General features: G+C 50.5%; 2 protein-coding genes across 2 annotated transcripts; both read right to left on the reverse strand.

Annotated features, from left to right (window-relative positions):
* Positions 1 to 237: 237 nt before the first annotated feature.
* LOC119281965 (baculoviral IAP repeat-containing protein 8-like) lies at positions 238 to 1,306 on the reverse strand. The gene has a single exon (XM_037562350.1). The coding sequence runs from the start codon at positions 1,186 to 1,188 to the stop codon at positions 430 to 432; it is 759 nt and encodes a 252-aa protein (XP_037418247.1). The 5' UTR covers positions 1,189 to 1,306; the 3' UTR covers positions 238 to 429.
* A 4,943-nt stretch (positions 1,307 to 6,249) lies between these two features.
* LOC119278124 (protein XRI1-like) lies at positions 6,250 to 9,874 on the reverse strand. Its single transcript, XM_037559483.1, has 9 exons — positions 9,571 to 9,874; positions 8,577 to 8,632; positions 8,370 to 8,492; positions 7,668 to 7,756; positions 7,479 to 7,542; positions 7,296 to 7,398; positions 7,147 to 7,184; positions 6,974 to 7,063; positions 6,250 to 6,838 (listed from the first exon to the last, which is right to left on the reverse strand). The coding sequence occupies exons 1-9, from the start codon at positions 9,603 to 9,605 to the stop codon at positions 6,558 to 6,560; spliced, it is 879 nt and encodes a 292-aa protein (XP_037415380.1). The 5' UTR covers positions 9,606 to 9,874; the 3' UTR covers positions 6,250 to 6,557.
* Positions 9,875 to 11,590: the final 1,716 nt, after the last annotated feature.

Genomic DNA, 11,590 nt, shown 5'->3' on the forward strand with positions numbered 1-11,590 from the left:
ACATTTGGCCACATCACATCTCGTTGGAAAAAATTGTAGTGCAGTGAGTTAGCCATCGACTTATCATGAACGCAACTGACACTGACATGAATACACTGTTATGAACATAACAATCCAAGGAAGTCTTCTAGACAGACAACGCAAATTAAACTAAGAATCACAAGCGTGCAGTTGCTCCTACCCAGCCATAAACAAACCAGAGTAGATCGAACGACCCAAAGCTGCACTGATTGCTGCTAGTCTTCCACATGTGCGTAGATTATTAATGCGCATCCGAACAAGAACAGTCACACCACAGTACCACACGGTCTCTGTCCCGGCTCGTAATCAGTCAGTAGCAACTGTTCCAAAATTCACATTCGTTCCCCGCCGTCATTATTCCGAACAAATTTACTTCTGTGCTTCAAAGTCTAAACGATACGATCCGACTCAGAAGATGTGGAGGATGTCCTGGATGAAGACGTTGCAGAGCGGGCAGTTGCCGCGGGTGTGCCGGAGCTCGCGGGAGCAGAGGCGGCAGAAGGTGTGGCCGCACGGGATGAAGGCCGCGCCCTTGTGCCGCGCCATGCACACGCAGCACACCTGCGCCTCCTCCTCCTCCTCGTCCTCCTCGCGCCGCTCGCCCTGGCCGTCCTCGTCGTTGTCCTCGACCGAGCCGCACCGGGACTCGCCGCCGTCCTCGCCCGTTTCGTCCCAGTGGCCGTCGGCCTGCTCCATCAGCGTTATCAGGGACGTCGACGCCGCGGCCGGCGGCGGTAAATCATTGTCCTCCGCCTCCTCTTCTACGTCGCTGCCGTCCTCATCGTCGACCACCGCGCGGAGCGATGGCGCGCGGGAGAACGTGGCGGACGCCTCACCGGACGTGTAGTTGCACTTGCTTCTGCTTCTCGGGACGGCACGGTTCGCCGCAGCGGTCTCCGACCCCGCTGCGTGCCACGCTCCCGCGGCGCGGCGGAGCCAGAGCCGGTGGCGCAGCGGCTTCCAGTTGATCGCACCACCAGCCCCGCCTTCGCCTCGAACGTCCCGGTCGATGGCGTCCATGAGCGTGCACGGCCTGTCCTCTGTGCCGCCGCCGCCGTCGTCGTCGTCGTCCGGGATCCTGAGGAAGTCGCGGATGGCCGGTTCGGCGGGCGTGGAGAGCTGCTCCTTGAGCGTCATGGCCCGCTGCAGCTCCGGCCGCCGGTCCATCGGCAGTTCTCGATCGCCGGCGCGGCGTCTCCTTGGCGTCGAGGGTGGTGACTGCGGTAGCCCGCGGCGGTGGTTGAGAACAGAGAGGCGGGTTGCGGTTGCGCGCGAGTGGGGAGGAAGGGAGCCGCCGTGGACTGGAGCGGGTCTCGCGGGGTTTTTAAACCCTGGAATGCAATTACCGCAAAGGCGCGCGGATGGGAGCTAAATTACGCTGGGTGCCACGCTAAGTCAGACTTACTACGGGCACTTGGCTTCCACCATGCTACTGTCCAGTGGAGTAATTTGGCCACTTGATGTAAAATTTGACAACGGAATCGCTGGAGGTCAAGAAAACAATTTCGAAATCTTGTACTTGCAAGTTTGCCCACTTTGTGATCTAAAAATTTTGACGACGGAACAGCCGGAGGTCAGGAAAACTATTTTGAAAATTGGTACGTACTTGCAGATTGCTGGTGAATGTGACGGTACGTTGCAGTACAGAAAACATAGCAGCGGATGCCGCTCGAACAGTGGGTTTTCAAAACTTGAAAGAAACAGAAGCACTTGAACAGTGCGCGCACGGCACGGACGTACGTGATGCGTGCAAGCAACGGAACCTGGTACGTACCACGGCAACAGGAGCGGACTCACTTTGATTACTGTCGCCCAGGCATGCATGCATGGAAGTTGGTGGCCATTACATGCGCCTCGATCGTAACCCTTCTCGTCGCTTCGGTCTTGGGGTGGGAAAACGGACGGCTGGTCACAGTGGACAGTAACTTAGACTAGTAACATGCATATGTTACTACTTCCTCCGTCTAGGTGAATAAGTCATTTTAGGTTGTGCATCATGATCAAGGAGATGGGAAAAACAAAAAAACTTAATGTTCATTTGCTAATTAATAGCATTGCATGCAATGAACTAACCACTGCATGTCGTATTTGGTAGTCTCAAGTCATTAAAAACATGCACACCTTACTTCTCTTATTGGTTGATATGTCAAGAAATAAGAAACGAGGTAAAATTTAATGCACCGCGCCTAAGTGTTTTGGGATTATTTGGTTTTCGTAAGATGACTTACACACCTAGACGGAGGAAGTAGTCTATGTTAGTACCTTCATAGTGGGTAGTATCATATATGTGGTAACATAGATGTCTTCATTTATTATTTTATAGACTCATTTTGCATTGGGAAGCGCTATGTGATGGTAACATATTATGTTACTCTATTTGCCTCTCTCCTCATTAACTACTTGCCACATCATCATTTTTGCTTATGTGGCATCTAAGTTACTACTACTACTTAGGCTGATCACAGTGGGGAGGAACTTAGGAGTAATATCACACACTTCAATACAACTTTGCTTATGTGGCACGTATTTAATGAAGAGAGAGGTGTTTGTGGTAACTAGCTAAGTTACCGGAACATCACACACTCCAAGAAATAATGAGTCTATAACCTAATAAATACATCGTTGCATGACACTACATAGATGTTCCTACCCACTATGGAGGTAGTAACATAGTCTAGGGAAGTGTGAAGTTACTAGCTTATGTTCTTGCCCATTGTGACCAGCCTTAGGCTGGTTGTAATGGTAGTATCATAGCTAGTATCATGCATGCCAATTAGGCAATTTTGATGAGGCGTCGTAGCATTAAATGAAGAAAGAGAGGGTGTAGTATCATATCATGATACCGTGTCATATTAAATGCTATGCTATTTTGTATCATACATGGCAATAAATAGAGTACTACATGATGCATTAGGGAGGTAGTATCATACACTAGTATCATATGCATGATACTAGTATATGATACTTCCCATTACAACCAGCCTTATGTTACTCCCACTATGACCAGCCTGAGCTTAGTTTCTTGCCACAAAATGGACTTGCACTGCCGGCATCTATTTCTGTGCACTGTCAACATGACGCTGTAGTTTAGTTTCTTGCCACAAAATGGACTTGCACTGCCGGCATCTATTTCTGTGCACTGTCAACATGACGCTGTAGTTTACCTTGGTGTGCGATTCGCAGTTGCAGTAGACACTGAACATTGCTGAACCGAAGCCCTGCGCACCTAACCCTGTTTCGGCCTGCATGTGTAACACTAGCGAACGTACGTAGGTTGGCCGGGGTCCGCGACAGGAATCGAAGCCATTGATTGTATCTCTACTCCGCTTGTAGTGTAGCGAGCGTACGTACGCAGCCAGCCGTGTATTCGGTGACATGAAGGCTAGCTAATGAACCCCCTCCCCGTCGTACGTCCACGTCCGCTGCTTGCAACCACTTGGGCAGGTACGTCTGACCTATCCGCAGCATGGCCCGTCTGTCCAGCACTCTCTATGGCTACGCGCGTGGCGCGCACGCAGACAGCGGGAGGAAACCCAGGCGAGACGATGGGATGATGATCCGATGATGGCACCGTCTCAACTCCCGCGACGGATGGTACGTGGTGAAAGAACCTGAACCTGGAAGGCAAGGAAGGAAGCCGGGGGCCGCGCCGTAGGTGGTGCCATGGCAGTGGCGATGGCGATGGCGATGGCGACGTCGATGATGCGCAGGGGGAGAAGCGTCTGGCACAGTCTTCTCCGCAGGCCCGGGAGCGACCGACCGCGACGCGCCCGTGCCCACCGTCGTCTCGTATCGTATCGTCGTCGTCTGGCCCGTGATCGAGGCGGAATCATCGGGTCGCCGGGGCCTGCGAATCGAATAATGCTCGGTTTTGGCGATTTCCTCCTCGCTCGCCTTGGTCGATCGGTGTCACCTACGCTTACGTTCAGCTGTGGGGTTTACGGATTTTGTTGGTATATATATATTGCCACGCTACGCCGGGCATCGATCGAGTTCCTGCACAAGGCGCTAACATATGTACCTAGGGATGAAACACGAGCGGAACTGGATGCTACCATTTTTTTTAACAAAAGCAGAAATGAATACAGAAATGCGGAAAATTAATAGATACTATTGAAAACAAACACATTGCGAATTCAACGCGGAAACGGCAACAGAAACAAGTGCTCAGAGCATCTACAGGCGGACGCCTCAAACCGCCTCATACACCCGGACGGGCCGCCCGGTTACTGCCCGATCATGATTTTTCAACCTAGGCGGGCTCCTTAAACGGGCCTCAAACTCCCGGACTGGCTGACACTCCCCATATCCAGCCTAAATATGAGACGGATATGGGGGCGCCCGGGCACGTCCTCCATGTAGGACTGACGAAGGGGTCCCACGCGGACTCGCCCGAAAACCCAGCGGTCCGACGGATGCCTCCTCCGTCGCCGCGGTGAGAACGTCGCGTGGCGCCGCTCCAGCTCGCCGCCTGAGACCAAATCCGCCTATTTAACCCAGCCGGCTTCCCGCAACCCTAGCACATCCACGTCCCCCCTCTTCGCGCCGCCAGTCCGAGCCCACCCACCTCGTCCCTCTCCCACTCCGGCGCTCCGCCATCGTCCGGAGGAAGATCACCTACTACGAAATGCTCACGCCGAAGCGCCGGTACGAGATCGAGCAGGAAATCCGGGCAATACAAGCCGTGCGCGTCGCCCGCATCACTGTCGGGTTGCTTCCGGACACGCGGAGGAGGAGGAGCCGGGGGAGGAGGAGGGAGAGGAGTTAGCTCCGATGGAGGTGGAGGAGGAGGGAGAGGAGCTAGCTCCGATGGAGGTGGAGGAGGCGGAGCAGCCGCAGCAGGAGTTGTCGGGCTTCAACATGGAGCAGGCGGAGGCGGAGTTCGTCGCCGCCCAATCGGAGGAGATGGCGGAGCAGCAGGCCATCCTGGAGTCCATTCAGGATGAGATGTGGAGGCCAACCGGACATTCCTTCGGCGGGAGCAGGCGGTGTCCGACGCGCTCTTCGCCGAATTCAACGCAGAGATAGAGGACGAGGAAGCCGGAGCGGAGCAGCTGGAGGCGCCGAAAGAGCCGGAGCTACAGCTGCCGTCCATGTTGCCGGAGCTGGGCATGGAGATTGTTGACATCTCCGACGAGGAGTAGCTAGGTGATCAACGTAGTACATCTGTTTATTTCGTTTGCATGTTTTTATATAAATTTAAGAATCTAGCATAAGATGTCCGGATGCAACTCGTGAAATTTGAGACGTATCTGCCTGGACGTTTGAGGGTCATATTGGACATATCCAGCTGCAGATGCTCTTATGTTCCGCTGTGGGTGGGGTTTTACGGATTTTGTTGTTGTACGTCCGGCCTCGATCGAGTTCCCGCACAAGCGCCAACATGGACGTGCTGCTGCTCGGTGCGTCTGCGTACGTACTCGACCAAGATCGCGATGCCTCCACCGCCGATCGATCGATGATGCAGCGCAGCAGCGTCCGTCCGTTGGAAGCTCACAGAACCGAGTGGTCACCGCGCTGGTCGGCTGCTGTCCCCGCCCTGCCGTGCCCGTGCAGGAGTTGAATTGTCGAGACTCGAGAGCTTGAAAGAGATCGTACGCACTCCTACATGATTTGCATGGGATGAGGTGAGATAGATCCCTGTGTATAGCCCAAACAGGACCTGAGCAGAGCATAGATCCACCCCACCCATGCATCATACTCACGCACGGATCAGAGTAAATGGCCATCACAGGACAGGGCCCGCGCAGCAACGGGACGCGGGATTTAATCCTCCTCCGATCCAGGACCCGTGGATGGATGGATGAGCCAAGGACATCATCATCATCACTCACAGTCTCACACCCAGCATCTACTTCTCTTCCGGACTCTCGACCGTACGAGGCTGCACATGCTCATCAGCCTCTCCTCCGCTCTACTGCCCCACGCTGCTGATGATGAAGAGCTCGATCAGCGCAAGAGGATCATCATATCGATCTCCGTAGCAGGCAAGACAAGATCTTGGTACCAATTACTGAGAATCCTGTCAGTTAATCTTAGTACGGGGTAAAAGTAGGGACGCCACTGCTCATCTCATCATCCGGCTGTCTGATCGTTGGATCGGATCATGGACACCATCATCACTGCGTAGGGCCTGTTATGGTGGTGGTACAAGCAAGATTCAGACTTTCAGAGTTTCAGGCATAGGATGCAACAGAGATAAATACATGTAGCAGTGAGGCTGGGATAGATAGGTACTGCAAAATATATAATTTGATCTCACCAAACTACTACACACATGTCCATATTAACCTGATTATCACATCAACTTTTTCCACCTTTGGACCAACATGAAAACACACACTATCCAAACCCACTGCCTACACACAGAGACACACTTCTAGGCCTGCTCTACCAGTCAACCAACCCTAACAATCCACCAGAGGTCAAATATTGCAGCAAGAACAACCAACCCAGCCAACCCATACACACTTCTTTGGCCACAAAAATCGTCTACACGCCTAAAGCTAGCACGGCGGTAATATGAACGAGCTTCGTCAGCCTCTCGTTCTTGTGATGGTGATGCTGCCTTTCCCCCCTTCGGTGTGGATCTTTGTCTTGTGGACCACCGGCTTCCCGGAGATGGCCGAGGCCTCCTGGTACGGGGCGGACGCCTCGTCGATCTTGTGCTTGATCCTGTACGAGGGAGGAGCGAGGATCTTCCGGTTTATGTCCCTCAGGGTGGTGTCGCCGCGGAACCCGCACGGCTTGATGAGCTCGAATGGGTAGGCCACCGATGCCACTTTCAGCTTCTTTGCTCTGATGACGCTTCTTCCAGCTGCGAATCAATCACAAGAACCATGTATGAGCGACTTGCACAAAGTATGCAGCACTGTGCAATTAGAGAACTGTGTGAAACATAGCTGAACTAATGGGTGCTCTGATCAGACAGTCATGGACTCAGGAAGCAAACCTTTCAGAGGTGTAGGTTTAGCTTGCGGAGGTTTCTTCTCAACTTTCGTGATAGGCTGCTCCTCAAGCTCGATTAACGAATTCTGAAGAGCTGAAACAAAAGAGTTCTAGCATCAGTAGCTTTACAATTGAGAAAACAAGTAATGATTTGTATCCTAGGACCATTATACTAACCAGAGATATTGGCTTCCACAGCAGCACTAGGGCTTTTCCTGTCAATAAGGACCAGAAATCATGGTGAGAAACAAGAAATACTTGAGAGATGGCAGCTAACAGAAATACTGTCAAGCCAAGCACAAGGTGGACCTCGGTAAAAAACATACACTTCTTCCGGCGGCGAACGATTCTCACTGTCTTGTGAGCAATCAACCAGCCATTGTTCAGGTATTTCCTCTGTCCCATCACACTGTAACAAATGCTCGTCACCTGCAATCAGCTCTAGGATTAGGATAAATGGAGGAGAATCAACTCAGTGTAACACTTTGCAGAGATGATGGAAGACCTACTAGAGAAATCCAAATCCACTTGCAGATTTTCCAAGAGCCCATCCGTCAGAGAACAACAATCCATCTACATACAAACCAGTACATATTGATGGGAGTTAAATCACCATTGTAATGAATGTAAACATCAACTGGACACAGATTGTTGAAATAAAAATGTATTAAGTCCATAGGTAACTTCATTGCAAGTACCTCAGCATTGTCTGGACAGAACTGCAGCATACGCCTTCGTTTAGCTTGTAAGGTTTCCTTTCCTTCATCAAAGTCCTTGATAATAATATCTGCATTGTACTTGCATAAGGTCACTAAACTTGAAGTGCATTCTCAGTATACAATAAAAATTGTGATAGCAATTTCCTTTCATCTCTTATTTGTTCTGGCAAGAGGGGTCAGGAATTACATGTAAAATCCATTGTTATGACTTCTGGTTAAAGGTTAAATCGTAGTTCAGTTGCATTCTAGACAGTTGTAAGTGGTGGTTCAAATCAAACTTATTTGAGTGCTACTGCACAAAACAAGTTTCACTACTGCTAACAGCCATATGACTATAATATATCTACTGATCTGCTTGCATATAAAATGCAACCAAAGACGTGTTTCCAGATACTTTATCATGAAATAGGAAGTTATAATCAACTACGTAGATGGCACTGGCACTCATATAAACAATGAACATTTCAAACAAAAACAGCAGCTCAACTCACATACAGGTAGTAAAACATACTAGTGACTTCACACTAGATGCTTAGACATGCTTCCCTAGTGTCAAAAATGTTCTTATATGATGGGACGGAGGGAGTACGTTAGTGGCTAGAGGTAACCACGGTATGTTAGTTCAGTATGTTAGTGATCAGAGGTAACAATGGCATGTAAATAAAAGAGCATTTTTTTTACCTCCTATATCACAGAAGGGTAAATCTATGTCTGTACATTCTTTAATTGGGGTTTGCTCATCGAACAGGCTCCAAGAATCAACCTCACTGTGGTTTGCTTCAGCCCACAGGGAGGTAGATGGAACTGCGAAATCAGATGAATAATTCTCATCAGTTAACTGGATGCAGTTTTAGGACAGTAGGAATGATGCAAGAGCGTGCTGCAAACCTGGTAACAGATCCTTCTGCAAATCGAACTCTTGACTCTGCCAGTCCCACATCTCACTGCATAAAGTTCAACATCGAAGAGCATTGTTAGAGATGAGCATTCAGATTTCAACAATTGCTGAAAATCTTACAAAAAAAACGAGTAAACTGCAGAGTGTACATCTTGAACATTCCAATGTTTTCCCGCAGGAAAATGTAAAAATCCCCAAGTTCATCTGAATAGATGGTGAAAAATCCAACTAGTGTACTAGCACATTTCAATGTTTTCCTTTTCCTCCGAGATACCATAATGTTCAGGAACCTAAGACTGCTGTATCAAGCGCAAACAATTTGCAGAAAAAAAAATCTAACAGCGCAATGGTAACTCGCAGTAAAAAAAAGGAAACCTTTGAGGATTAGGAAAGATGAAGCATTCACATGAAAGAAACAGCCTGGCATGGGCCAACGCGCAAAGAAACAGAGGCAGGGGAAATTGAAGGACGCCATGAACAGCAGCTAGCTAGGGTTTAACAGCAAAAGACAACCCCAACACACACACACACACACACACACACACACACACACACACACACGGCCATCCCTAACCGCAACCAACCACAGTACGGCACAAAAGAGGAAATTAAAAGCCTCCGTCAAAAGAAGGCATGATCCTTTATTTCTCTCCCAGAATTGGAAGTCTTTTCCCCTGCTTCCCCAAACATCACGCGAGGACGAAAAGATCAAGAGGATGATGAGGACGGAAAAGGGCGGTACTAGCTGGTAACTCGCGCCAGCGCCGCACACAACCAACCGAGAAGCAACCGCCGTACCGAGAAAGCGAAATTAGGGCGGCTCAATCAGTCAAAGAGGACAGGATTAAGGCCGGAAGAAGAAACAAATCGCCCGACCCAACAAAAAAACACCCGCTTTTTTTCCCGACCGCGCCGTCGCGCCTTACGGTGGTTGGGGAGGATCAAGAAGCCGGACGGAGGAGGAGGAGGTGGACGGAGACGCACCTCTGATCGCCAATGCCGCCGTCGAAGCCCATCATCCCCCGCGGCGGGGCGGATCCGAGGCCGGCCGGCGCCGCCTGACCGGACGGCGGAAGGGAAAGGCGGGGGAGGGAAGAAAGGGAGGGATGCGGAGTGGGGAGCGGGTGGAGGAAGGAACTGGGGACTGGAGAGTGGGCGCAGTGGTGGTGGTGGTGGTGGTGGTGGGAACAGTTTATCCCTCTCACAGTCACCGCTCCCTCGTGCTTCTCTCTACGCCCAAAGGGAAGGAGGGAAGGGCCCCCGAGAAAACAAAGCTTGCGCCTTTATTGCTGCCCCTCCTCCAACGTGACCGCTCAAGGGGGCGCGGAGGCCGAGGACTGAGAAGACGATGATTATCCTATGACTAATTGGGCCATTTGGGCGACCGCCACGGATCAGTGGCGAGTACTGATTAATTAATCATTAATCAGTCAGGGCAGTTACGGGTTAGGCTGCCCGGCCCCGGAGGCTTGTGGCGGAAGGAAGGGAAGGGGGCGAGGCGAGGAGAAAGAAACCGTGCGGCGCACACGTTGTACTCCGTGGCGGCGGTACCGCGGCGGAACCGGTGGCATGTGTGCGCCGTGCCTCGGCCGACGGCGGTGCCCGGCTGCGCCTGCTCCCGTGTTTTGCCCATTCTCACCGGCGACCTTTTTATTTGCGAATAAATTCTTCCAGTACTCAATGTTTAAATGTCACAATTTCGTTCCAAAAGTTTCATGATTTCATCTTCCAGAGCCTAGCCAAACCATAGTTCGGTGGTACACCCTATCAAAACTAGGCAAGGCATAATGACTCCTTGTTATGTGAACATTTCAAGTTTCATCTTAATATTTACTTTCTTGTGGACAGTACAAAAGGTATAAACTCGAACTTTTCGCCACAGCCCAAAAAAAGGTTTTAGCTCCTCACTCTAAGGATGGAAAAACAATTTAGGAATGATTCCTCCTCTGTCGGGCGACGTGGCACTCGTGTCGGCCGCCTCGTGCGTGAACCATGTGTCTCTGTGTATCCCCACTAGCGCTCTTCTTGAGCAAACGTTCTTCCCCTTCACGCCGATGCTTCCTCGGTGTATATAGGTTGACTCGGCCAGACGATGTTGTGCTAGCGGTCGTTACTTTCCCGACGAAGCATCCTCGGCCAGATGATGTTGTGTTGGCGCCAGTTACCTTCCCGACGAAGCTTCCTCGTCGTCTCCTCGGCCAGACGATGTTGTGTTGGCGTCGGTTACCTACCCTACGAAGCTTCCTTGGCGCCTAACGCTCCCCTCGGTTAGACGATGCTGCGTTGGCGTCCGTTACCTTTCCCGCGAAGCTTCCTTGGCGCCTAGCGCTTCCCTCTGACCAGACGAAGTATCACTGGCTTGTCTGTAGCACAGTTAAGGATTGGACCACTTGTTGCACCTTGCTACTTTTGTTACTTATTAGCAATTATCTTGCTATCAAACTATCTATCAAAACTATGTTATAACATTTGCAGAGAATATCTTACTGAAATCTGCCTATCAATTTCTTCGGCTTCTCGTTGGGTTCAACACTCTTACATATTGAAATGACTACCGTTGATCTCCTATACTTGTGGGTCATCAGTGATCAAGTTTTCCTCAAGCTTCAACCTTATGCTTAGTCCAGTGTTTCTCATTGAGCAAACAATAAGCTTGATTTTAAGTACCATGAGCCTTATCAAATATTTCAAAGTAGGCACTATTGCTTATCGACTTGCTCTTCCAAGTGATAGTCGAATTCATCCGGTCTTTCACGTTTCTCAACTCAAGAAGGTCTTTGCTCATATGGTTCTGGTAGAATCATCCTTGCCATCTTCAATTGCGTATCTTAAGTTCCCATTGCATGCATGTGTTGCAGCATCACGTTCATCAGTTGGGCAATCACACTATTCCTCAAGTGCTGGTGGAGTGGAGCCAAGGTGAGCCAGAATCATTTGGGAAGATCATGACTCGCCAAAGCAGCAATTTCCGCGTGCACTGGCGGGAAAATCCGTTTCTCATGAT

The sequence above is a fragment of the Triticum dicoccoides genome, chromosome 3B (genome assembly GCF_002162155.2).
Source record: "Triticum dicoccoides isolate Atlit2015 ecotype Zavitan chromosome 3B, WEW_v2.0, whole genome shotgun sequence".
NCBI classification, from domain to species: domain Eukaryota; kingdom Viridiplantae; phylum Streptophyta; class Magnoliopsida; order Poales; family Poaceae; genus Triticum; species Triticum dicoccoides.

Bases quoted from the DNA above. Each gene is read 5' to 3' on its own strand.
- LOC119281965 (XM_037562350.1), bottom strand. From the start codon at position 1,188: ATGGACCGGCGGCCGGAGCTGCAGCGGGCCATGACGCTCAAGGAGCAG.
- LOC119278124 (XM_037559483.1), bottom strand. From the start codon at position 9,605: ATGATGGGCTTCGACGGCGGCATTGGCGATCAGAG. The intron at 7,543-7,667 runs GTACTTGCAATG...GTTTGTATGTAG, and splicing joins TCTGTCCAGACAATGCTGAG to ATGGATTGTTGTTCTCTGAC. The intron at 7,399-7,478 runs GTAGGTCTTCCA...AGCTGATTGCAG, and splicing joins AGTGGATTTGGATTTCTCTA to GTGACGAGCATTTGTTACAG.